General features: G+C 38.6%; 1 protein-coding gene across 1 annotated transcript in view; it reads left to right on the top strand.

The window, feature by feature from the left end:
• Positions 1 to 23,553, top strand: part of Kiaa1841 (KIAA1841 ortholog) — a gene marked incomplete in the record, with an annotated part of 56,573 nt that extends 33,020 nt beyond the window's left edge. Inside the window, 11 exon segments of the mRNA XM_013514723.1 lie at positions 4,146 to 4,298; positions 6,046 to 6,191; positions 7,902 to 8,001; positions 9,131 to 9,163; positions 10,621 to 10,720; positions 15,242 to 15,333; positions 16,566 to 16,594; positions 16,675 to 16,748; positions 18,211 to 18,299; positions 20,519 to 20,610; positions 21,920 to 23,553. Of these exon segments, the coding sequence (XP_013370177.1) occupies positions 4,146 to 4,298; positions 6,046 to 6,191; positions 7,902 to 8,001; positions 9,131 to 9,163; positions 10,621 to 10,720; positions 15,242 to 15,333; positions 16,566 to 16,594; positions 16,675 to 16,748; positions 18,211 to 18,299; positions 20,519 to 20,610; positions 21,920 to 21,956 (945 nt within the window).
• Between the last annotated feature and the right edge of the window lie 1,693 nt (positions 23,554 to 25,246).

Here is a 25,246-nt window from a genome sequence, read left to right as displayed (position 1 = left end):
CAGCTTCTTAGTCTCCCTTACATATGTAAACTATCCACCCCAGGGCAGGTATAGCTCTCACACCCACAATTATTCAACTCTAAAAGCCTGCCCCATGGTCGCATGAGGCTTTGGAGGGGACACACAGACATAAGCCATAACAGTGTCTTTAGATTTTAAGAAATTACTGCAAAAAAAATTTTATTGCAAAAGAGTTCTGAACTGTCAAGCTGCCTGGACTCATGGGCTATTGCCATTTAAAATCCGTGTAACTAGTTTGTTTAAAGCACAAAGCATAACTAATCAAGTATTATTTTATTTTTATTACTTTTGTTTGAAGAGATTTTAAAAACACAGGTTTAGTTTAAATGTCTTTTACTTCACTATTCTTTTCTTACAATGAAGAGATGATTCTTCTAGTTTATGGTCAAAATTTGTGAAGCATTACAATAATATTTTACTTAGCATAACCCTAAAATTGTTGTCTTTTGGCCTATGAAATGGGTAACTTTTGATACCAGCCTAGTTCTTTTTAAAAGGGTCAATAGTAGACATTCTAGTTTAGGTGGTTGATGGGCTTAGCCATACTTGCTACTAAAGAAATTATCTCTTTTTCCCCCTCCCTCTTGGACTCATATAAGATTGAGATGAGAAGAACAGCATTTTTTCTGTATCAATTGTATTTAAATCTTTCAGTGAGGGTAGCTAGCTTAATGTTTAACTAAACTTTTTTTTGTTGTTGTTGTTGTTTTTGTTTTTCTCCGGTACCGAGAACCGAACTCACGACCTTGCGCTTGCCAGGCAGGCGCTTTGCCGCTGAGCTAAATCCCCAGCCCCCTAACTAAACTTTTTTTTAAACAAGGCCAAGGTCTATTGCTGTTTTGAGATGCTGAAATTAAGTGAAAATACTTAGCTCAGAAATGCATTTTACATTTTGGGGTTTTTGTTTGTTTATTTGTTTGTTTGTTGTTTTGGTAATAGTTACTCAAATTAGCTTGAATTTCCTATGGTCCTGAGTTATTTTTATCGTAAAGCCACAAATTTAGTATAACAAGGCAAATTATAATACTGTGTATATAATCCTAAACTCATGACCATGTTTCCTCATTTTATTTTTTCCCTTGGATTGAAATGTACTGAAATTCAGTGACATTAAGATGCAAATTTTCCTATTAAAAATAGACAAGTATCTTTTGAGATTTGTTTAATTAAATTACTGCATTTGTAGCATTTAGACAATAACTGGGGTAAGTAGTGATGCTGTTAAACAGTGCTTGCAGCTTTCCTTTCTCTTGCCATGTTTCTTCTTTTTTTAGTTTCTTTTTATTGCTGAAATAATTCTTTGCTGGAATTTTAGAAAAAACAACAGATTTTTAAGTGACCAAATTCATAAAATTGTTATTACCTTAAATTATTTACAACCAAACTGTTACTGGAGATGTAGCTCAGTAGAAGAGCATTTTCCTAGTGTGCATGGAGCCCTAGGTTCAATCCCCAGCACTACAAAAAAGAAAAAAAAGAATAATTAGGGGGCAGGGATATAGCGCAGTGGCACAAGCGCCTCCCTGGCAAGCTCAAGGTCCTGAGTTCGAGTCCCAGTACCAAAAAAAAAGAATACAACCAAACTATTTTTCCAGTGGCCCAGAAATTCCCTAACCCCTGCTGGGTACTGGGGCATGAACCCAGGGCCTTTGCACTGAGCTACATCCCAAGGCCCTGCCACCCTTTTCTCTTTTAATTTTGAAAGAGCATCTTACTAAGTCACTAAATTGCCTAGGCTTAGCTTGAATTTGGGTTTATCAGCCTGTCTTGGTTACGTTTTTCTCGTTGCTGGGACAAAATACCTGACGCCCAAAATTAAGGAAGGAAAGGTTTATTTCGCTTACAGTTTGTGGAGGTTTCAGTCTGTACTTGGCAAATTATAAGGCAGAGTGGCACATGGCAGAGAGCTACAGCTCAGGGCGCTACAGCTCAGGGTGGCAGAACACAGCAAAGCAACAAAACAAAAGCCAGGAATGGGGAGGAATGGCCTCAAGCAGCTTCTTCCTCTCCCTTACATATGCAAACTATCCACCCCAGGGCGGGTGCAGCTCTCACACCCAAGTGTGAGAGCTCTAAAAGCCTGCCCCATGGCCACATGAGGCTTTGGGGGGACACACAGACATAAACCATAACACAGCCTCACCTCCAAGAGTGATGCAATTACAGGAAGGCACCATCACCCCTGGCTTCCATAAATTTCTATGGAAAATCAAAAGCACCTTTGCAGACAGGTAAGTTGCAACTCATCTGTGCTCTTTTGGTTATAGCAGTTGTGCTCCCCAAAATGGTTGTGCTTTATTTTTCTTCTTTGTTTTCATTGCTGAGGATCTAACCCAGAGCCTTGCCTGCTGAACTATATCCCCATCCCTGTCCATTTTTTATAAATGAAGTCTATAGTAAAGGCAGGAGAAAGCTTGCTACTTGAAGGAACCTATAACTTTTTATAGAAGAAATAGGTCTTTATAAGTTCCAGTCATTCCTAATTAATCTAATGTACAAATCCAGAGTTTTCCACATACAATTTATGAATCCCTAAAATTTTTCTCCCCCTAGAAAATTTTCCCTCTTATTTGGGTAATGATTTTCAATAGAGGGATGGAAGAACAGTTTATCAAACTGTCAGAGTGGGATTTCAGACTGTAAAAGGTCCTATCCAGTGGGTTCCCTGCGTTTCCACAATTTCTAAAATCAGGTTTATTGGAGTATATTTTATATACAGGGAAATTTGGTTATTTTGTGAAGTTGATAAATGCATATGGTGATGTTACTGTCACTATCATCAAAGCATGGAACGAGTACTGCATTGACCCTAAAACCCCTTATGCCCACTTTCAGTCAGTTCCTTCTTGCTAGGAAGAAGTGACTCTAGTCACTGTCAGCAACTCATCTGTTTTCTGTCGGCAGTTTTGCTTTTTTCCAGAGCATTAAATGAATAGAATCACATGGTATTTAGGTATTTTAGTGTAGTTTCTTTTACTTAGAAAAATGGATTTGAAACTGAGTTGTTGCATCAGTTTGTTCCTTTTTATTGCTCATCAGCAGTGTATTGTATGCATGTATCGTAGTACATTGATCTGTTCACCATTTGAAAGACATTTGAAGTGATTCTATTTTGGGGTCATTATATGAAGAAAGCTACTATAATTGCTTCCATACAAGTTTTCCTATCAACATAGGTTTTACTTCTCTTAAGTAATTATTTAGAAGTAGAATTTGTGGGTTGTATCGTAAATGTAAATTTACCATTTACCATGCCGGTTTTCTTAGCTTCCAGAATCTTGTCACATTCCTACCAGTTAGGTATGTGAGTTTTGGTTGTTCCATATCTAAACTTGATACAGTTTTGTTGGATCTTTGTTCTTGCTACTCTTAATCTAATTGTTAATTTTGGCTTTGTTTTTGAACTTTTTAGTAACATATGCATGTTTGAAACCTGATTACTAATTTTACAATTAAACTGTGATAATAACTTAAAATTAATAGGCCACAGTTTTTGTTAATACTGATGTTAAATAATTAAAATATGTCAAGGAATAATCAAGTGACAAGTTTTTTTCGTATTTCATTGAGATGACTGGTCAGTTATAAAACTGGACGTGCTGGGTGTGGTGGCACACATCTGTAATCCCAGCACTCTGGAGGCTGAGGCAGAAGGATGACCAAAAGTTCAAGGCCAGCCTGGGGGTGCATAGTGACTTCAAGGCCAGCTTGAAGTACATAGCAAGATCCTGTCTCAAAAAACATAGAATAAAATAAAATAAAACAAACTAAAGTCAGTTTAGTTCATCTGAATTTTGAACACAGTGGTTTTATTGAGGTATAATCACATACTATAAAATTCACTCATCCCAAATACATCGCTTCTCAGCCTTTTGGCTAAGATCAAGTGTAGTATCCAAATATATAATTTACATTTCCATCGCTACAAAAAGATCCTGCAATCTCAGTTCTTACTTCCAATTCCTGGAAAACACTAACCTGTGTTGAGGCTCTGTAGATTCGCTGTCTCTTTACATTTCATGTAAATAAGACATACAAAATGTGGTCTTCAGTAAAGCATATTTGAGATGTACAATTTTATTGTGAAAATAATCGTTGATTTTATATATTTTTTTTTAACCCAGGCTTTTCTCTGCATTGAATTTTCACATTGCCAGTACCACTCAGAGACGGTGGTTTACCCTGCTGCAGCAGGCTCCCTGAGTGCTGCTGGCACTGGAATTTATCCCTGCTGCAACCAGAAAGTCCTTCGCTTTGACCCTACCCAGCTTACCAAGGTAAACTTTGAAAACTGCCTTTCGGTAGTTGCAGTGCTCCCCAACATTAAATTATTGTTTTCTTCTACTGTTGTTCTTACAGTTTAAAGTAATACATTCATGTAGAAGAGACTTCAAACAGTACATAGATGAGTATCAGAAGAACCAAAAGTCCCTCATTACAGACTCCCCCGTCTCCGTCTCCTTAGAGGAACCACAGTTAGCAATCTCCTTTCAGGCCTTTTTACATTTTAGGCACAAATTGTTTGTAGTACTTGCATACTGCATGTGGTACCATATTATTCATATTATTTTGTACTTTGCTTTTTCACTCAATAACGTACTTAGATTAATCTTTTGGTATCATTTTATGTAACTCTTGGGTGATAGCCTGAGCTGTGCATGCGTGCACAGCTTTTTTAACCATTCTCTTACTGATTTTCAAACATTCTCCTATTGGTAAACGTTGTTTCCCGATCGATGGGCAGTGAACATCTCGGTATAGTATGTGAACACTGCTGTAAGTTAGATTCCTTGATCACAAACATTTTTGCAAATGTCGTGTCATTAAATTTCATGAGTGAATGAAAGGAACCTAATTCTCATCATCATCATCCATACAAAAACTATTTAGAAAGCACCAAAGGTGAGCGTACACACTCACATATGTGGTGAGGGTTGAGAAACGACTACCTAGCAATAAATCTAACAAAATATATGCAAGAACTCTGTACAGAAAACAAAACATTATTGCCAGAAAATAAAACTTGGGCCGGGGATATAGCTCAGTGGCACAAGTGCCTGCCTGCCAAGCTGAAGGTCCTGAGTTCGATTCCTGGTACCAAAAAAAAAAAAGAAAAGAAACTTAAAACTACATCATTCTACCATGTTTGGAAGACTCCATATGGTAAAAGATTAAAGCTTCCTAAAGTGACATATATAGGTCAAATTCCTGCAAATCAACATGAAAATAAAAAAAACCCACCCAGATCATAGGCATTTCACACAAGACCCAAGAAACCAGTTGTTCTGTAAATAGGCTAAGGACAGCCTCATTTGTAAGTGGAGAAATGCAAATTAAAACCACAGTGAATACCAATACCGACTCACCAGAATGACTGAAATCAAAACTAGTGTCCAGGTGTTAACAAAGATTTAGAATGATAGGGGTTCTCGTGCTCTACTGATGAGAATATAATCTGGTGTATATGAGCAACCAGAAAACATGTAAAAGAATGTTCATAGCAATATTGTTTCCCCAAACTGCAAACTGCCCATCCACCAACTACAGAAGAGATAAATATATGATATATAGTCATATAGTGGGTTATTATACATTAAAGCAAATGTTACAGTTGTATGTAGTACATGGGTGAGTTAGAAGAACGTAATGTTAAATAAAACTCATGAAGCAAAACTGTGCTGTAGTGTTAGGGATGCATCCATAAGTGGCCAGGCTTAAGAAAGCAAGGAAGTAATTGCTGTGGAGCTAGGGTAGAGAATAGAGCTACCTGTTGGGAGGAGAAGGGCAGGATCAGGAATGGGCCCATGGGAGACTCCTGGAATGTTCTGTTTCTTAATGTGAGTAGTGATTATGTGGATTACTTGGGCATTTGGTAAACTGTACATTTGTGTTTCAATCTTTTTTCTGTATTTTTTTCTCAAGTTGTAAATACGATTTGACTAAGCAAGAAGACAAAAACAGTGATCTTTGAAGGCGTGTTCTATAATGAACCAACTTCTCTGCATTACTCTTCTTCTGTGACAGGGCTGTAAAGTGAGAGACCACATGGTAGCTCTTCATGAGCAAGGTGAAGGAGGGGATCTGCCGTCTTGTCCGGCTGCTAGGACCCTGGATGATCTACAGAAGCACAAAGATGTCATTGTTGTGCCTTTTTCTAAAGATACAGTTAGGTGAGGAGAAAACTAACCAGTAGCACTGTATTGCAGCCTTATTCAGTGGCTCCTATTTCAGAATCCCCTAGCTCATACTATTTCCCCAAGTCAGTAATTTTAGTCCTCTAGTTAGCATTCATTATTTTGCAAAGCTTAAATGAAGTTATATTAGCTTGTAAGGAGAACAACAGACATTTATTTGATAGGAAAAACACTTAAAAGTATTGGACGCCCATAAGGAAGAAAAATTAATGAGTCATTGATGATTAAAAAGGTTGCAGTCCTTAATCTAATTTTTAAAGATTTATTTTATCGCCCATTGCTTTAAGCCCTTTGTTTTGGTTGGTGGGGTTGTTTTCTTTTGTTTGTGGCACTGGGGGTTGAGTCGAGGACCCCACACATGCTAGGCAAACAGTTTACCACTGAGCTGCACCCCCAGCACCAAGCCCTTCCTTCTCCTCCGGCTCCTCTTCTTCCCGCTCCTCCTCCTCCCTCCCCACCACACCTGCACACTGGGGATTGAGCCTGGAGTCTTCGTACTCACTACATTCCCAGCTTTTGTTTAATTTTTTGAGACAAGGTCTCACTATGTCACTAAATTGCCCAGGCTGGGCTCAAACTTTCAATCCTGCCTCAGCCTCCTGGAGTGCTGGGATTATAGGTGTGCACTACTACCCCGGCTGTAAGCCCTCCTTAAATGCTTCATTCACACAGCTTTCCATTATTTGAATTCCTCAAATTCAGTAATACTTGAAGTCACTTCCATTGTTTTGTAATTACAGCAGGCTGTCGGGTTTGGGGCTGGTGCGGGGTGTGGTGGCACCACACTTGTAATCCTAGCACTTGGGAGGCTGAGGCAGGAGAATCACTGTGAGTTTGAGGCCAGCCTGGGCTACATAGTGAGTTAAAGGCTAACTTGTACTGTTTGGTTTTTTTTTTTTTTTGAGACCTAGTCTCAAAAGAATTTTAAAGAAGAGAAAGATTTGGGGCTAGAGGACCATTGAAAAGAGTCTGTTCTACAAGCAGTACCAGTCAGGCTGAGGGTGTGGTTCAATGGTAGAGTGCTTTCCTACCATGCAGAAGGCCCTGGGATCAATCGCCAGCACTGGAAAAAAAAAAGCAGTACCAGTAATAGCCCATTTCAGCACCTAGCAAATATGATGCTTCTTGCGCAGTGGAACACCCCATGTGGATGGCTTTTGTTAGTGAATTAATAAATGTAAATGTTGAAGTGGCACTTTATGCTCAGTAACTGTGTTTCTTTTTCTTCAGTGCTGGAGATCACACAGGACCTGGATTTTTGGTTTGTTTTTTGTGGTAGAGGGATTGGACCCAGGAACATAAGATTATTAAATAAATACTCTACCACTGAGCTACATCCCCAGCCCTTTTTTTTTTTCTTTTTTTTGAGACAGGGTCTCACTAAGTTGCCCAGGCTGGCCTTGAATTTGTGATTCTTCCTGCCTAACTTGGCTGGTTATAAGGATGTGCCCAGCTACACAAGGAACTGTATTTATTAAAATTGACTTACAAAATATTTCGTAAGATCTTCTCATTAAGTTTTTAAGAAATTGGGGGCTGGGGATTTAGCTCAGCGGCAAAAGCGCCTGCCTGACAAGCGCAAGGTCGTGAGTTCGGTTCCTGGTACCGGAGAAAAACCAAAAAAAAAAAAAAAAACGTTTTTAAGAAATTGAACACTTCTCCATAACAGTGTCTTCTTCTTTCAAGTGATGCTATGGTTGGTTCCTGCGATGAAAATGGTCTAGAGTGTGATATTTTACTGGAGCCACATACACCATGGGGCCCCAAAACTGGGGAACTCAATGCTGTGAGTAACCTGTTTTATTTATTCTTTAAAAACATACTTGATGGCTTTTAATTTTTGACAGGAACCTGGTGAGTTTAAATTAAAATAGAACTGATTACCTAGTCATAGAAAGGTCCTGTGTTGAGTTAAGACTGTACAAGTGATACCACATTTCTTACCCTCAATTAATAATTCAGATTAAAATTTGGGCGGGGGAGTAACATGGTCTTCAGATTTTTATTATAGATAAATAATAAGTTGAGAAGAAGATAGTATGAACAGGCACTTTTTCTCCCCTTATTTGATAAGCTTTTTATATGAAATTCTTAATTATAATCAAGAATATATTTAATTTTTCAAAAGCTTAAAGACTGAAATATCTCTAAAGTGACCAAAAACTTGATTCCTTTGTTTGTTACTAAGGAACAGAGAGTGTGTTTGCTTGTGAACTTCCTGCCTTCATCTTGGCTGGGGTAGAATTTACTTGAGAAAGTGAAAAATTCCAGGCAGCTATTTAAATATTCAGTCATTAACATTTATTATATCAAACAATAAATTGTATGATCATGATCCCTTAATTTATAATAAAAATAAACATTAAAAATGATTGAAGTAGTTAAAAATAACAGGTTATCTTTACATACGATTTATTTGTCCTTTGGAAATGATATTGGAGAAGTATTCCTTTTTTCTCAAGACAGGATCTCCCTATGTAGTTCAGGCTGGCTTTGAACTCACTGTGTAGCCCAGGCTGGTCTTGAGCTTGTGGCGATCCACCTGCCTCAGCCTGCTGAGTGCTGGGATGATGGGGGTGCACCACCATGTCCAGCTCCATTTTTCACGTTTTTCCTTTTCCCCTCCAGCACTGGGGATCGAATCAAGGGCCTGGCTCCTTCTAGACAAGGGCTCTGTTACTGAAGTATGCCTCAGCCCTCTTCTCTTGTGTAAACATCCATCACCTCTAGGCAGGAGATTGAAAATATGACATGTAACGTAGTGTATCAGTTTCGAGCTGAGTTTTAAATTGTTCCAACTTGAAAGGGAGCTGTACCAGTAACCTTGTCAGCTCTTCCGCAGTACCCACGTGAAAATACAGAGCTGTAATCTGGTAGAGGAAGATTTATTAATCTGTTATTCTTCTGTCTTACAGTTCTTGTCTCTGAAAAACTGGACTCTGCAACTAGTAAGTGAGCGATTACATTCAGCTTTCTTCATCAGTGAAGGTCTAGTTTAGTAAAATCTTGTGAGCATTTTTTTTTTTTTACAACTTCTAGTTAAACACTTGTCTTCTCTTTAGCTTTTCCACTTTTATATTTACTAAAAATGCCCTAAGATTGTTTAAGAGAGACGTGTACTCCATCATTAGGCTGTCTGGTTAAAAGACTTTTTTTTAAGTTAATTAAGTTTATTGGTCCATTTTAGGTAGACACATGGACCACATTCATCATAGGGAATTTATACCTGTACATGACACATCTTGGATCTTTTGGTTAAAAATCTTTTCATTCTTAAATCACATTTAGGACAATGAACAAAGAAAATAATGTGTTAAATTCTCATTTAGTTGGCTGGTTTATGTGTCAAATTTTTAACTTGTTTGCCAGTCCTATGCCATCTGCCATCGTTATTCATAGGAATGTAGTAGGCATTTGGGTTAGTGATAATAGACAGTAGGGTAGGTGGATGCAGGAAACAAATGTAGATATGTTTAGCTGTTATAGGCCCCGGTCACACATATATTTGTTTAGAAAACTAGCTACAGGTAGTTTTTTGAGAAAGGGGCTTGAAGTCCCGATTCTCCAGCTTCAGCCTCGCAAGTGTTTTGACTGTAGGTGTGTGCCACCAGGCCCAGATAGGAGACTACTTTCCTATTGGTAATTGTATTGTAATTTAATCAATAAAAGACAAGTAAGTTCAGTTGAGTGATGGAAATGCAAATTCAACAAATGCTGAGTACCTATTATATGTCTATCACTGTGCTAGGTTCTGTGAAGGAAATACATTTTAAAATTTTGCTATGGTATAATCTTGTTGGGGGGGGGGTTGGGTTATTTTTGTTTTTTTGAGACAGGGTCTCACCATACAATTCAGGCTGGCCTCAAACTCAACTATTTCAGCATAGGCTAACTTTGAACTCATGGTAATCCTCCTGCCTCAGCCTCCTGAGTGCTGAGATTACAGGCATGCATCACCACGCCAAGCTCTATGTAGTCTTGTTCTAAGTGTCGTTTTTGTTTTTGTTTTTGTCATTTTGCGGTGCTGTGGATTGAATGCAGGGTTTCATGTATGATAGGCAAGAGCTGTACCATTGAGCGACATCCCAAGCCCTGAATGTAGAACTTCTTATGACCTTATCCTGGATGTTGTACTAGGTAGGCAGCAGTCATTCTATCAGCTCTTATTTGACTCATTCATCCAAAATAAACAAGTAAATGTGTTTTAAAGAATTCATTAGAGCCAGGTGTGGTGGTACACTCCTGTAATCCCAGCACTTGGGAGCCTAATGCAGGAGGATCCCTGAGAGCTCAAGGCCAGTCTAAATTACGTAGTGAGACCCTGTCTCAAAACAAACAAAAAAAGAATTCATTAGAGGTGTAATAGTATTATATTTGTAATAGATGTGTTTGTTTTAAAATTTAGAAACAACAGTCATTATTTTCAGAAGAAGAAGAATATACCACTGGATCTGAAGTCACTGAAGATGAAGTTGGTGATGAGGAAGAAGTATCCAAGAAACAAAGTATTGGCTTCTAAGTTAAAATCTAATCTCACAGTTTACAAAGACATTACATTCTAAAGCTTTTACTCTAAGGGATGGGGAATTGGCTTTATATATCAACGTGGTAGATTACAATATCAGCAAAAAAAGAGAGAAAGGAGGCTACATTAAGAGTTCTCAACCCTGGCACAAATACAGGATAGTCAAAGTTGTAAAGAAAATACAGTATACTGAGAAATAATCCTCCAAATTTTTATTCAGGTGTAATCTAATGTCTGACTCACATTAGATGAAATGTGATCAGAGATGTGTACCTGCAGTGATTTGGAGAGACCCTCAAACGAAGCATTAAATAACATTCATGAGTATGATTTTTAAAAGATCAGAACCACAATTACAGCTATAAAATGATCTTGTGTCAAAAATTTTCAACTCATTAGTTCCACAAAAGAGTAGGGAAAATTGGTTCAGAGGGCCTTGGAAGACCCAGCTATTTATAGGCATTTGAGAAAAGGATGCTGAAAAAAGATTGCCAGTTAGATGCAACACTGATTAAATTCCCATAAGGCAATAAATCCATAACCTTTGATCCAGTCTTTCTATTACACAGAAAATTTGCAAGTTAACATGTAGCTTTGCAGTGTTTGGGCTGTGGTCAGTAGACTGTGTAGTCGGGGTTAGGGTGTCACTTGCTGGTAGAGGGCTGACTTAGTCTGTGCAAGGCCCTGGGCTTTCTCTCTAGCATACATTAAAAAAAAAGCAAAATCAGAGATTCTCTTAGAGAATCAAGTAATTCTTGAGTGGGCCTTTTAAGCAGTCCTTCAATATGAGGTTGAAAACACATGCTGTTATGTCTTGGTCTTCAAATTTCACATAATATTTTTGTAACATCGAATCGCTTCATAAAACCCAGGTCTCCATCAGTTATCTTTCAGGCTTGATTGGTCAAGGAGAAAACCCTGCTGTGTTGTGTGTGTGGTTTTCACATGTAATCAAATTCAGCCGCTCTTCAGTGAGGCTGGTGACTTTTGGCACAGTGACGTAGCTGTGTTCTTTAAATCAAGATCTAGCGCACTGCTACAAAATGTTCCCTTGTGCCCTTTGATTTTATACTCACTTATTTTATACTCACTCCCCTAAAGCAGTCACTGATCTGTATTTTGTCACTACTTTAGCTTTTGTAGGATTTCATGTGAATGGAATCATGAATAGCCTTGTGTCTTTGGACTCTTGCATTTAGTTTGATGCTTTTTAGAGTGATCCAAATTGTTGCATGTGTCAGTAGCTTGTTCCTTTTTATTGCACAGGAGTATTCCATTATATGGATAGATCATAATTTGTTTATCCATTCACAATTTCGTGGACATCTGGGTGGTTTCCAGTTGTTGTCTATAATGCTGCTGTGAACATTTGCGTACAAGTCTGTATGGACGTATGTTTTCATTTTTGTTGGGTGGATACCTAGGAGTGGAATTTCTGGGTCATGGTAAGTGCGTGTTTAACTTTATAGGAAACTGCCAGACTCTTTCTGCAAAGTGACTGTACATTTTGCATCCCCAGCAGCAATATATGAAATTTCTAGTTGCTGCACATTCACATCAGTATTTGGGATTTTAATGTTAGCCTTTCTCGGGGTGCACAGTGGTAACCCTCTTTTTAGATTCTTATTGGCCATTATGTATATCTTTGTTGTGAAGTACGTACATCTCTTGCCCATTTTTAATTAGGTTATTTGCCTTATCACTGAATTGTAAGGTTTCTTTATATACACTTTGATAAAAGTCCTTTGTCAGCCATGTATTTTGTAAACATTTTCTCTCAGCTTATGGCTTAGCTTCTGATTTTCTTAATGATGTCTCTCAAAGAACAAAACTCTTTAATTTGGTGAATTCCAATTTTTTTTTTCCAATTTTTTAGTTTTCCCTTTTATGTTAAGAAATCTTTGCTTACCTCAAGGTCAGATTTTCTGCTTTTTTTTCTTCTAGAAGTTGCTGATTTTGGCATTTGTATGTAGGCCTGTGATCCCCCCCAGGTTAGTTTGTACACAGTTATGAATTAAGGATCCAGCTGCTTTTTTTTTCTACTGCTAGCATAACCAGTAGTTCAAGCACTATTTGTTGAAAAGATTTTTCTGTCCCTTTTGTGTTAGCTTGACACTTTTGTTAAAAATTAGTTGACTTTTGTATTTCTGACCCTTGTTCTCTTGGATTCTTGTATCTGTCTTTACACGAGTGTATCAATAACACATTGTCCTAATTTTGGTGAATTTTTAAATTTGGTGATATGAGTTCTCTAAAATTATTCTTAGTTTTAAAATTTTAGCCTTTCCAAATGATTTGCATTTTTTATAAATTTAGAATCAGTGTAGATGTATCTATAGATAACTTGCCAAGATATGTACTGGGACTTCGTTGAACCCATATATCAATTTGGGGCAACCCCCTGCCCCAGGCAATTTTTTTAATTACTGACAGTGGAATACTTCTGCATTTATTTGTCCTTTTAGATGTCTCTCACTAGTGTTCTATAATTTCATTGTGCACGTGTTGAACATCTGTTGTTAAATTTATTTCTATTTATGCTGTCATAGTGTTTTCCAGTTCTTTCACGGTAATATTAAAATACTGTTGTCTTTGTATGTTAACCTTTTATCATATGAAGTTGATAGATTTTAAATTCACTTTTTTATTCTCCAGCCGTTAGACTCTGTCCATTTGTATTCCTTTCCTTTGTGCATGTGAGGACCGGTGGTGAATGGAGTCATCCTTGTCTTGTTTGCTGTTTTGGGAGGAAGCACTTAGTCTTTAGCCAATAAATACGTCATATTAATTGCTTCTTTCTTGAGTTTTTGAGGCTGGGTCTCATTATGTAGTTCGGGCTGGCCTGGAACTCACTGTGCAGCCCAGACTGGCTTCGAATTCATGGCGATGCATCTGCCTCAGTCTCCCCAGTGCTGGGATTGCAGGCGTGCACCACCACGCCCGGTACAGTTGTTAGTTTCTTGTAGACACCCTTTCTCAGCTGAAGAAGCTCCTTTCTATTGCTAGTGTGCTAAGTTTTTATGGTGAGTAACTATTGTCTTTCGTTAGATACTTTCTCTCCAGTTACTGAGAATCTTGTGCAGATTTTCTTCTTTATCATATCAACATAATGTCATTGATTTTTTTCAAGTGTTGCACCTGTCTGGAGTGAGCTCTGCTTGGTAAGGAAGTAATGATGACCTCACGATATGAGTTGACCAGCGTGGTCAACTTAGCACTGTCTCAAAATTAAATTAAAAATAAATAAATAGAAGGGCTCGGGTTCAGTTGCCAGTACCACCACCACCAAAAAAAAAAAACCATTATCATTGACTGTATTGTACATAGGTGTGGCTTTTCTTTATGATATTTAGAATACGTTTAAGTTTCTTGGTTGATTATTTGCCAGTACCTTCAGATATTTTTATATGTTTGTTTTGTTTTTATAACTTTTGGGGGGCAGAAATGGTCTAGCCTCTCGCTGCTGTCATTACCAGATGTCCTACCATGTGTAGTCTTTCAGCAACTTTGTAATACTTGATAATGTCCCAGTTTAGCAGATACACGTTAGGGACTCAGGGCATGCCAGCAGGAAAAGAAATCTGTCTAGGTACTAGAGGGTTTTTCATTATAAAATCTTCAAGGTCATTAGCTACATAGCGTGTTTTGTAGCTTTTCCATTTATGGTAGGGATATAAAATTTCCTTTTTCAGTTACAGTAAGTCCCCGACTTAGGAACATTCAATTTGTGAACTCTCAGGTTACTGTGGAAGACTCACTTTGTCAGCCTACGAAGGAGTCCAGCTTAGGAATAGTTCTGCCGGAATGGAGCTCAGTTGTAAGTCAGGGACTCAATGTACATAGCAAAATTTTTGGCTGCCAGGTGTATGTCCCCCTCTTCTTCATCCACCTCTCAGCCAGAATAGATTTAAAATACTGACTCCAAGAACACCTTAGTCTAGAACATAAGTAACTTGTTCAAGCTGCTGCTTCCCAAGGTTACTTTCGTCCTGCCTCTTGCCTGAGCAAAAGACACTGTAAAGATTTTATATGTGTATGAATTCTTCTCTTCCCCATTCTCAGATTGCCTTTTTCTAGACTATAGTACTTTTTTAAATGAAAAATTTGGAAGGCTGAGGGTGTAGTTCAGTAGTAGAGCACTTGCCTGTTATGCACAAGGTCCTGAGTTCCATCCCCAGCACCACAAAAAAATGGGAATTGCAAGATTTTACTGCCATATTGATGGAGAAATAAATGGACAATTTTACCCATCATTTTTCTATATTTAATTTAATAGAGATTTTTAATTCAGTGCTCTCAGTTTTTTTCCCGAAGATTTCACCAAATGGAAAGAAATGTAATTAAGATAAACCTCTGTAAAGCCATTTAGTTTTATTTCGCTATTTACTCACTTTTTTCCAGAGGTGATTTGTTAGTTTTTAAAAAGTATTGTTTTTAAAACATTTTTATTGCTTGGAAGTAGCAAGTACATCGGCTCATAACATTGTTCTTCGGTTACCAGGGAAAAAGGAAAGGCCAAAGAAGTTCACAAAACAGCCGAAAAAGCAGATGTCCTCACCCTGTGCTCCAAAGAAGGAAAAGCCGTCGGAGAAGGTAACTCCGAGCTGTTACGTTCTGCAGTGCATGGCAGAGATAGGCAAGCTGGAACAGCCAGGAAATACCTAAAACCGAGGACTAGTGAGCGTCACGGCAGAATGATAGCAATCTAAAACGACCGAAGTGCTTTATAAACCAAGACTCCAGATCTTTAGGGTATGCTAGAAAGTGAAAACAAGGGTAATGCGGAGCAGAATGTAAAGCAGTGTAGTGTGCTACCATTTGTGCAGACCAGATGGGGAATATGTGTGAATCTCCTTGCATAATGTGTCTCTGGAGAGCTGTGTAAGAAATGGATAAGACAGATTATCCATGAGGAAGGGAAACGAATGTGTGGAGGACACAGGTGCTGGTTAAACCTTTTGAATTTTTTTTGTTTTGGTGCTGGAAATCAAACTCAGGACCTTGTGCTTGCCAGGAAGGCACTTGTGTCCCTGAGCTATATCCCCGCCCTTAAACCTTTTGAATTTTAAACCAATATTACTTATTAAAGAAATAAGTAAATGAGTAGATTTTTAAAGTTTAGAAGAGGTTGGGAGGCTCCAGCAACACCAGCAGCCATGGGCGTCCTCATCCGGGCATGAACACGTGCAGGGTGAGCCATTGCCTCTTGCCAGGAGTTTACTGTCCCAGTTCACTCCCTCGGCCTCCTTCAACAGTAAACCCAGGCTCTTTGTATTAACAACGACAAAAAAAGTTTAAAGTAAATTATATCTTACAACTGTTTGTTGTTGTTTTATAATTTCCCTGTGCCCTTGGAGGAAGGGATAAAAAGCCAGTTAAGATTAACAGGACAGTAATAGCCATAGTTGACTTAAAGAGAAACTGAGTTCCAAAAAGTGTGTGAAAGTCTTAGGCTGAGACAAAATCCACATGGTAACGTTGGGTGGTGCTGTCCGCTCACCTGGGCAGTAAGCACCACAAGCACACAAATGCGTTCATTCTAGGTTGCGTGAGTGTAGAGCTTCAAATACAGCTGACAGATAAAGCTGGTTCAAATTCTCAGTCCATAGGTCTTTCGAGAACTTTCTTAGCTTCTCTGAACTGTTTTATTACGGGGATCATGAAATACTGCCTGTGCCACATGGCTGTGGCAAGGTTCAAATGAAATAACACTGCGCCCTCTTGACTCCCTCTTATTTGCACTCAATAAGTGCTGTTTATAGTTATCTATAGCACTAATCAGTAAATACGTTCTAATTGAGTCTTAATTTTGTCTACTTTTTTAGTCAGCTTCTAGAGATGTGTCTCCTTTCATGTGAGTATTGCTCCTTGGTCCAGCTGCTGTCCACTCCTAGAGCAGCATCAGTGCTGATTTTTGTTCGCTTTTTTCAATAGTGTGAGTATGCAGAAGAATAAGTGGGATGCCACAAGATCTTTGAGATTCAACCAGGATGCACAAAGAGAAGATGGTAAATTTTATTACTTGGGTAACATAAATTCATTGGGTATAAATAACAACAAGGATGGTTCTTTGTTCAAAGTAAACTGCATAGCTTTAAAGGTTCTCTCCAAAATAGAGCCAATATTTGCACATTCTGATAGGTATCAAGTACAGTTTCATTGCTAGACAATCCAGTGGGTAATGTATGGTTTTGTATATTTGCAATTTTAAGTCTGTCAGACACTCTTTGGACCAGTACTTTTACATAAAAATGACAGAATATATCTTAGGCTGTGTCACGGTCCGTTTTCTGTTACTCTAACAAAGTACTCAGGGCTGGGCACTTAACACAGGAAAGTTTATTTGGCTCCCATTTCTTGAGGTCCGAGAGCATGGTGCCACCATCCGCTTGGCTGTGATGAGGACCATCTATGTGCCTCAAAACATAGTAGCAGCATGGTTGGAGCACATGCCAGGAGGGATCACATGACACAACAGGAAGCAAGAAACTTTCAAGCACCCAGTTTGTTGTTTATATAACAACTCGCTTTTATAGGAACCAAGTGGGGTTCCACTCATCAAGAACTACATTAGGCCAGGCGTGGTGGCGCATGCCTGTAATCCCAGCACTCGGGAGGCCGAGGCAGGAGGATTGTTGCAAGTTCAAGACCAGCCTGGGCTACAAAGTGAGCTCAAGGCCAGCCTGAACTGCATAAGGAGACCCTGTCTCAAAAAAGACAAAAAAAACAAAAACAAAAACAAAAAAGAAGTACATTAGTTTCTTTCAAGGGCAGTGCCTGGTGATGTAACTGCCTTCCATTTCACCTCACCCCTTAAGGATTCCTCTCTGCATTGCCAGACCTAACAACTGAGCTCTCTGTATATGAACTTTTGTGGCATACTCAAGCCATATCCAGATCACAGACTGGTTTTCAGTGCTGCTAAAAAGCAGCACAGTTATCCACATACAAGTCATTTTGCCACTTGTTGCCTTAAATTCTTTACAGATATACATAGAGGTATGGATCTGAGAAATAATACAGCAAGAGATAATTTCATAACCCTTGTTAATTACAGTGTGTGTGTGTGTGTGTGTGTGTGTGTGTGAGAGAGAGAGAGAGAGGGAGACTGAGGATTGAACCCAGGACCTTTCCACTGAACTATATATCCCCAGCCCTTTTATTTTTTGAGACAGAGTTTTCTAAGTCATCAGGTTGCCCAGGGTAGGCTTGAACTTAAGATCCTCGTGCCTCAGCCTCCCATAGTGCTGGAATTGTAGGCCTGAACCACCACAACCAGCTAATTACAGTCTTCTTTAAGCAATAAATATTATAGGGGCTGGGGATTTAGCTCAGTGGCACAGTGCCTGCCTGGCAAGTGCAAGGTCATGAGTTTGATTCCCGGTACTGGGGAAAAAAAAAAAAGAAAAAAGAAATAAATATTATATATCATCTTCATTAACAGTAATGTTTACCATTTTTTATCTTCAGATCAGCGGCGGATGTCTGAAATTACAGGGCATCTAATAAAAATGAGATTGGGTGATTTGGACCGAGTCAAGTCAAAAGAAGCAAAAGAAGTAAGAACTGTGTACTAGTATGCTATATTTATGTAAGATAGTTCTTACTGTTTTTGTTTTTACCATGAAGAATATGAAGATGTTTTAAACAGTTTTTTTTTTTTTTGGTCTTTCTTGAGACAGGGTCTCACTATGCAGTTCCGGCTGGCCTTGAACTTACTTTGTAGCCCAGGCTGGGCTTGAACTCTCAGTGATCCTCCTGCTTCAGCCTCCTGGGTGCTGGGATTACAGGCGTGCGCCACCACGCCTGGCTCTTAAGCAGAATTTTTAAAGAGCAATTTAGGTATTTTATGCTTTGTACCCAGTTAGCTAAATTCACATAAATTTTGTACCATCTTTTATCATCCATGGTCCATAGGTCCTCGGCATTACACAGCATGAAGTATATTATTACTGAATGGTGATGTCACACCAAGAGTAGATTAACTGCATTATTGACCCAAGTGCTGACTATCTAGAGGGTGACTTTTTAGAAGTGCTGACTTTGCATGTGCTGTTTAGATGTTCTCTCCAAGATGATAACCCCAGCACTCAAGTTCGAGGCCAGCCTGGGCTACCTAGTGAGACCCTGCCTCAAAAATAAAGAAGATCTTTTTGGAAAAAACAGAACACTATTAAGAGAATGAAAGAATAAAAAGTCACGCCATATATGTGAGAAAATACGTTTTGTATCCAGGACACACAAAGGCTGTTAGCTGGTAAATGTGACAAAAGAAAAATTCTGAGATGGCCTAAATTAAAAATGGCTGGAAGATGCAAAGGAAAAGAGGAAGTTAGTTAGCAAACAAATGCAGAAATGTGTGTTGCCAGCTTGACTCTCACCCCAGCTTTCTGACCATCAGGTAACACTGTGATCCACTCAGAAAAGAATTTTAACTGACCCTCAGCCAGTCCTCAGGCTTCAAGTTCTTCTGCGTAACAGACTGCCCACCTGTCCCAAAGCCTCCCACCCCATCATACCCTGCCTCTTCTCAGTAGCCACTTTACATTCTCAGTAAATGATTTATGCCTTAATTCCCCAAATTTTTTTGTAAGAATACTAGTCCCTAACCTCTAATTTCTGTAACAGATTAGTAAACTTTTACTTCCAAGAACTCACCATCTCAGGAGTTTTTGGTTTAAGAAATGGATAAACTGTACTTACTAAAAAAGCACAAACTCCTAGTACTGTACATGTTACAACTTGGGGAAATCTCCTACACATTATATGCTAGGTAGAAGAAAACAGATTTAAAAAGCTCCATTCTGTATAATTCCATATATGAAATATTCTGGAAAATAAAAAAACCATAGCAACAGAAAGCAACCAGGGGTTGTGAGGAATCAGTAGTGATAGGTGGACTGCTTTAACAAAGGTGACAAGGGGATTTCCTGGGGGTGATAGAACTGCTTTATGCCTCACTGTAACAGTGACTATACAGCAGTATGTGCTTTTCAGAACCCAGAACTGTACTAATGTTGAGTTTTACCTCAAAATGTAAATTATACCTGAATTTTAAATAGCAAAAATAAAATTACTAGCCGGGCATGGTGGCGCATGCCTGTAATCCCAGCACTCAGGAGGCTGAGGCAGGAGGATCGCTGTGAGTTCGAGGCCAGCCTGGGGTACATAGTGAATCCAGGCCAACCTGAACTGCATAGCGAGACCCTGTCTCAAATAAATAAATAAAGGGGTTAGGGACTTAGCTCAGCGGCACAGCACCTGCCTGGCAAGTGCAAGGTCCTGAGTTTGATTCCCGGTACCGGGAAAAAAACAAAACATAAAATAAAGTATGTATGTCTATACAGGATAGTTAACATAGTTGATCTACTGTCTTCTATTTCTTTGCTGAAAGAAACTGTTAATGAGTCCTTGATTGATCAATATTGCATGTCTCTATCTGTTTTCATGAGAAACCACTCTGAAGATATCAATATGTAATACAACAAGCATTGTTAATTTCCTACCACTTTGTTTGTAACTCTGTATTGTCTGTACTGTTCTTTTGCTATTTTGTAAAAGGTTGTCTGTCTGTTAATGTTTTCCCCCTTTTATTTTTAAAATAAGAAAAAAATCACAGAAACAAAAATTTAAAAATTAAATAAATAAATGTAAGTAAATTTATTATGCATGTACTACTAAAAACAAAAATTACTGTGTGAATTTAGAAGCATGACATTTTACTAAAGCAGAGCTTCTGCTGAGTCCTTGCAGATAACTTTACGTCTTCATTTTGTAGTTTGCAGGAGGTATTTATTCCAGGCTGGAAGCACAGATCAAAGCCTCAGTGCCAGTCAGTGCACGACAGAGCAGCTCGGAGAAAAACACAAGGTAAATCTGCAGAAACTAATCCAGGGTGCCTCTGGCTTTGGAGTGACTCTTTTGAAGGAGTGAGGAAGTAGTAAATCATGGTAACATTACAACCACATGATTTGAATTTGGTTTTATGTTTTGTTTTAAGGATTAGATATCAAGGTACTAGTCAGAACCACATTTTATTTTAATTTAAAAATTAAGACTTTTTAAAATCATAGCTTAAAATTTAATGAAAGCATTGAGCTTTGTGTTTCTGTTGTTTTTAAGTTTTCTGTTTATGGGTCTGGTTCCATTCTTTTTTTGTTTGTTTTTCTTTGGTACCAGGAATCGAACTCACAACCTTGCACTTGCCTGTCTGGCCCCAGCCCCAGGTCCCATTCCATTCTATACCAACTGCAACTATGAATTAGCAAAACTGATATACTGTATTATTTGCAAATTATATGTTACATTATATAAATCACTGAAATTTTTCCCATTCCTTGATTTACTGTTTTGTTTTTCTTGATGTAACACTGCATAGGTCTTGTATCATTATACATCACAAAGTGGCTTACTTTAGTCATCATTGAGACACAATACCTGACACCCATAGCTCTGAGAAGAGGTTTATTTTGGCTCACGGTTTTGGGGGGTTGAGTCCCTTGTTGGCTGGCCCCAAAGTGGAAAAGGCAGAGTGGAAGGGCCTGGGCAGAGGACAGCTGCTCTGCCAGGAAGCAGAGAGGGAAAGGAGATGCCAAGGAGTCAGCCTCACCCTTCCAGGTCTCTCTTACCAGTGTACTAATCCACTGCTGAGTACAGCGGCCCGTGATCAGTCACCTTCCAGAAACCCCACTCTGAACACACGAGGCTCAGGGGCCTTCTACATCAAAATCATAACACACATTTTCTGTTAAAAGTTACATTCCTGAGAACTGACCGTTCATATTATGGATTAATGCCTTATCTGTAATTCTGAAATCTACAAAGCTCAGAAGGTGAAAAGTTTTCTTGCATACACTGGTGGCCATTCAAAGTTGAACTGAGCCTACCATGTGGATATTTGTTTTTTTTTCTTGCTATGTAAATGTTCATTAGTTTCACTTTGAAGAAACATTATTGTATTTGATTATCTGTCCTAGATAATGTACAGTATATATAACTGTATTGTTTCCCGAAAAAGGAGAATTCTAAATATGTCTCACTGCAAGGGGCTTACAAAATAGATTATGGAGCTACATGAAGTTTCTAAATTTTTATATTGTCAGCAAACAATCTGAATCAGTAGCAACTTCCTGTTGTTCTAGAAGCAACTGTGACCTCCTTTTCTGTTCAAAAAACCTAGGTCCAAAAGTCGTTTCGGTCAAGGGCGTCCTGGATGAAGTAACTTCACATACAGAGACAGAGGTGCCTCTGGACATCTGAAATGGCGTACTCCTTGAAGACCTTCAGAATGATGACTTCTAGATGTGTTATTTATTAATTATTCTTACAAGGCACATAATCATAATGCTGAAAATGCAGATAGTTAGGTTTTATGAAAAATCTAACTGTAAATACAAAACCTCTTAAATCTAATTTTTAGTATGATTCTAGGCTATGTAGAAAATGATTATTTACAAATTTTGCATAGTTAAAATTCCTAATATTTGTTACTCTTTATTTGAAAGAAAAGTTTAAATTGTTACATTGCTAGGTTCTTTCAACACATTAAACAAAGGAGGGCTGCACAGCCGGCACTGTCCCTGGGCATGAGCACCGCCCGTGCTGTCTCGGCTGCGAATCTTGGGTCTCACTTTGGGAACTGCAGTTGGATGAAATTACCTGTGATGTTCATTTTAAGTTTGCATGAATATTAAAGAGTGAAAGATCTCAAGACCGCATTAAAGTTTCAGGGTGTGAGGTGTGTCAGTGCAGTATTAGGCAGAACTTTTTTCAGCATTATTCCATGGAAAGTACAATGTTAATCCAACTCTGTTTCTTTCAGTGCTTGATGCTTATCTGTAGGTCATCTGAGCTAGAACTACTGATCATTACCTCTCCTCCGGGAAGCTAGTGCCATTATAGGTTTGGTAAAATAACTGTTGGTGGGTTTAGGATAATAAATCTTCTCAGTTGTAGGGGACACTCAGCACACCATTGTTAGTGCTCTGAGGTCCATCCATATTTCTGTAGCCATTTATTTATATAGATCTTTAAAACGTAATTGCCAGTTACTTTAACAGTGTCTAAAACATACCCACATACATCTGATGGGTGAAAACTTTCATAGAGTCAAGAAAAATCAAAATTAAATTTAAATTCTATTTTATAGATCATGTTTTACTTTTTCTAACCAGGCAGAAAGAATGCTCAGGGAAAAGTTGTTCCAAACCATAAACATATTATAAATTATGTGTTTGGAATTTACTTATATATAGCTCTCTGAAAAACTTTAAGATGCACTGTTTCTTGGTTTTTGTTTTTGTCTTCATTTGCCTTGTAGTTGAAATGTATGTGTTCACATTTATTCAGATACTGTACTATGTGACCAAACAGCCCTCTTCTCAAATGTTTAAGCATTAAACTTAGTTTACACATTCAGAAATCATTGTTTTTAGTTAGTAGTTTAGTTGGTATTTGAGCTAGCTGTTGATTTGATATTTTGTGTATGGCTTTGCCAAAGTTTTTGAATTTATGTTTGGAAATTCTGTTCCAATATGTATTTGTTTCAATTGTCTAATACTTTGAGACTAGATTATACCATATTTATTTCCAAAACCAAATATTCTGCAGTATATTATATGTAAACTGTGTTAAACACCGTGTCTTGTGCCGGTTGAAGATACTCTCTGATAAAATGATTTGGGTTTATACATGTGAACAGTGCTGTGATGTGAAAATTAGAGAAGGATAATGTGCTCTTTTTTAACTTGTGTAAAATTGCAAACTGCTTCTCTGGAGGGACTGAACTGCTGAATTGATTTTTTAAAACCAGAATTGAAGTTGTATGTGGTTTTGTTTCGTTGACATCTGTCTGTCATACATGGCACATGCACCACCAACATTTTACTCAAACGCTTAACATTTCTTTTGCCAAATACTTTGAGGTTTTACCTTATGTTAGTTCTAAATTCACACTTCTTTGATTGAAATAAATGTTAATGACACAAGCTGTGAGAAGAGTCCCTTAATCTGAACCATTTCATCTTCTCAGAAAAAAGTCTAGATTTCTCTGTATTCCACGGGTGTTCATGAAAATTTAGCTCTGTTACAAGGTGAGAATTTTTTTTTCTTTTCTTTTTTTTTTCTTTTGGTCTTTTTGAAACAGGGTTTTGCTGTGCAGTTCAGACTGACCTTGAGCTCACTTTGTAGCCTAGGCTGGTCTCGAACTCGCAACGATCCTCCTGTCTCTGCCTCCCAAGTGCTGGGATTACAGGCTTGCGCCACCAAGCCCGGCCAAGGTGAGAATTTTAAGATTATTTTAAATACAGTTACTCTGGTGCACACTCAACGAAACATTGAGGAATAAAGTGTTACCGAGGGCTCAGTGTGAGAGCAGCAGCATACGCACAGCCCTGGGTTTGATATCCGGTTGAGGGGACGGGGAGAACAACAGAAGTACTGCAGAAAAGATGATCAGGTAACTGTGCTGACAGCACATAGCGCCACTAATGTGTTTGTTATTTTCCATCTTTAGAATGCTGTATTGTGAGATGTGCTCATCACTCTGAAAACAGGCTGAAACTCTGTTACGCTTATTTGCTAATGGTAAATGGGTTAGGCAAAGACTCCTGTTAGAAAGTAACATCTAAACTAAAATCTGATTAATAGGAGAGAGTCTTGTAGACAGTGGGAATAGCTAATGTGAAGGGATTTAAAGGCGGAATGAGCTTGTTTGTGGGAGGAACCGGTAGGCTGTGACTGGAATGTAGTAAACAAAAGGGAAAGGAGGTCTGCGGGGCAGCCATGGGCTTGGGTGTGTTAACCCTGCAGATTCAAGTTTAAACAGGTTGTAAAATTAGATGTGGCGGCGCATGCCTATAACCCCAGCACTTGGGAGGCTGAGGCGAGAGGATCACTGCAAGTTCAAGGCCAGCCTGGGCTACATAGTTCAGGGCCAGCCTGAACTACACACTGAGGCCCTATCTCAAAAAAACAACAAAAGTTGAACTGTACTCAGAGTTCGATGGAAACTTGCCTAGCCTGACATAAAATAGCACCCACACCACTCCCATCACGCCATCATGGTTTTTCTATCTGCTGTCACTGCTCTGCTACATTCCTTCTTTTATTTGTTGGTCTGTCTCCCATACTAGAATGTGAGCGCCACAAGAGTAGAGCGCTGATCTTCTTGACCACCACTGTATCCCCAGAGCCCACAAAAGTCATTAGAGTGGCTGGGAGTTCCCCTTTGAAGGTCGTGTCTGCGGTCTGGCCTGTCCCCAGCCTGATGGCGTCACTTTCATCTGCACCTGCTTAGATCATTAACAGGTGGAAGCCTTGGGACAATCACTTCATCATGAGTCCTTAAGACCAGCCTGCCACTCTGCAGAGAAACACATTAACTTAGTGTCAATAGACATGAACCCACATGAGTTCTGCTGAAATCTACAACTTCAGGTTCCAAGTAAAAAAAAAATTTAAATAAGTTGCCACCTTTTTCTCTCAGTGTACTAAATGTGAACACTGG

The sequence above is a fragment of the Chinchilla lanigera genome, unplaced genomic scaffold (assembly GCF_000276665.1).
Source record: "Chinchilla lanigera isolate Chin_1 unplaced genomic scaffold, ChiLan1.0 scaffold00023, whole genome shotgun sequence".
NCBI classification, from domain to species: Eukaryota; Metazoa; Chordata; class Mammalia; order Rodentia; family Chinchillidae; genus Chinchilla; species Chinchilla lanigera.
The sequence above is the reverse complement of the archived record's forward strand: the minus strand, read 5'-3'. Positions and strand labels throughout refer to the sequence as shown.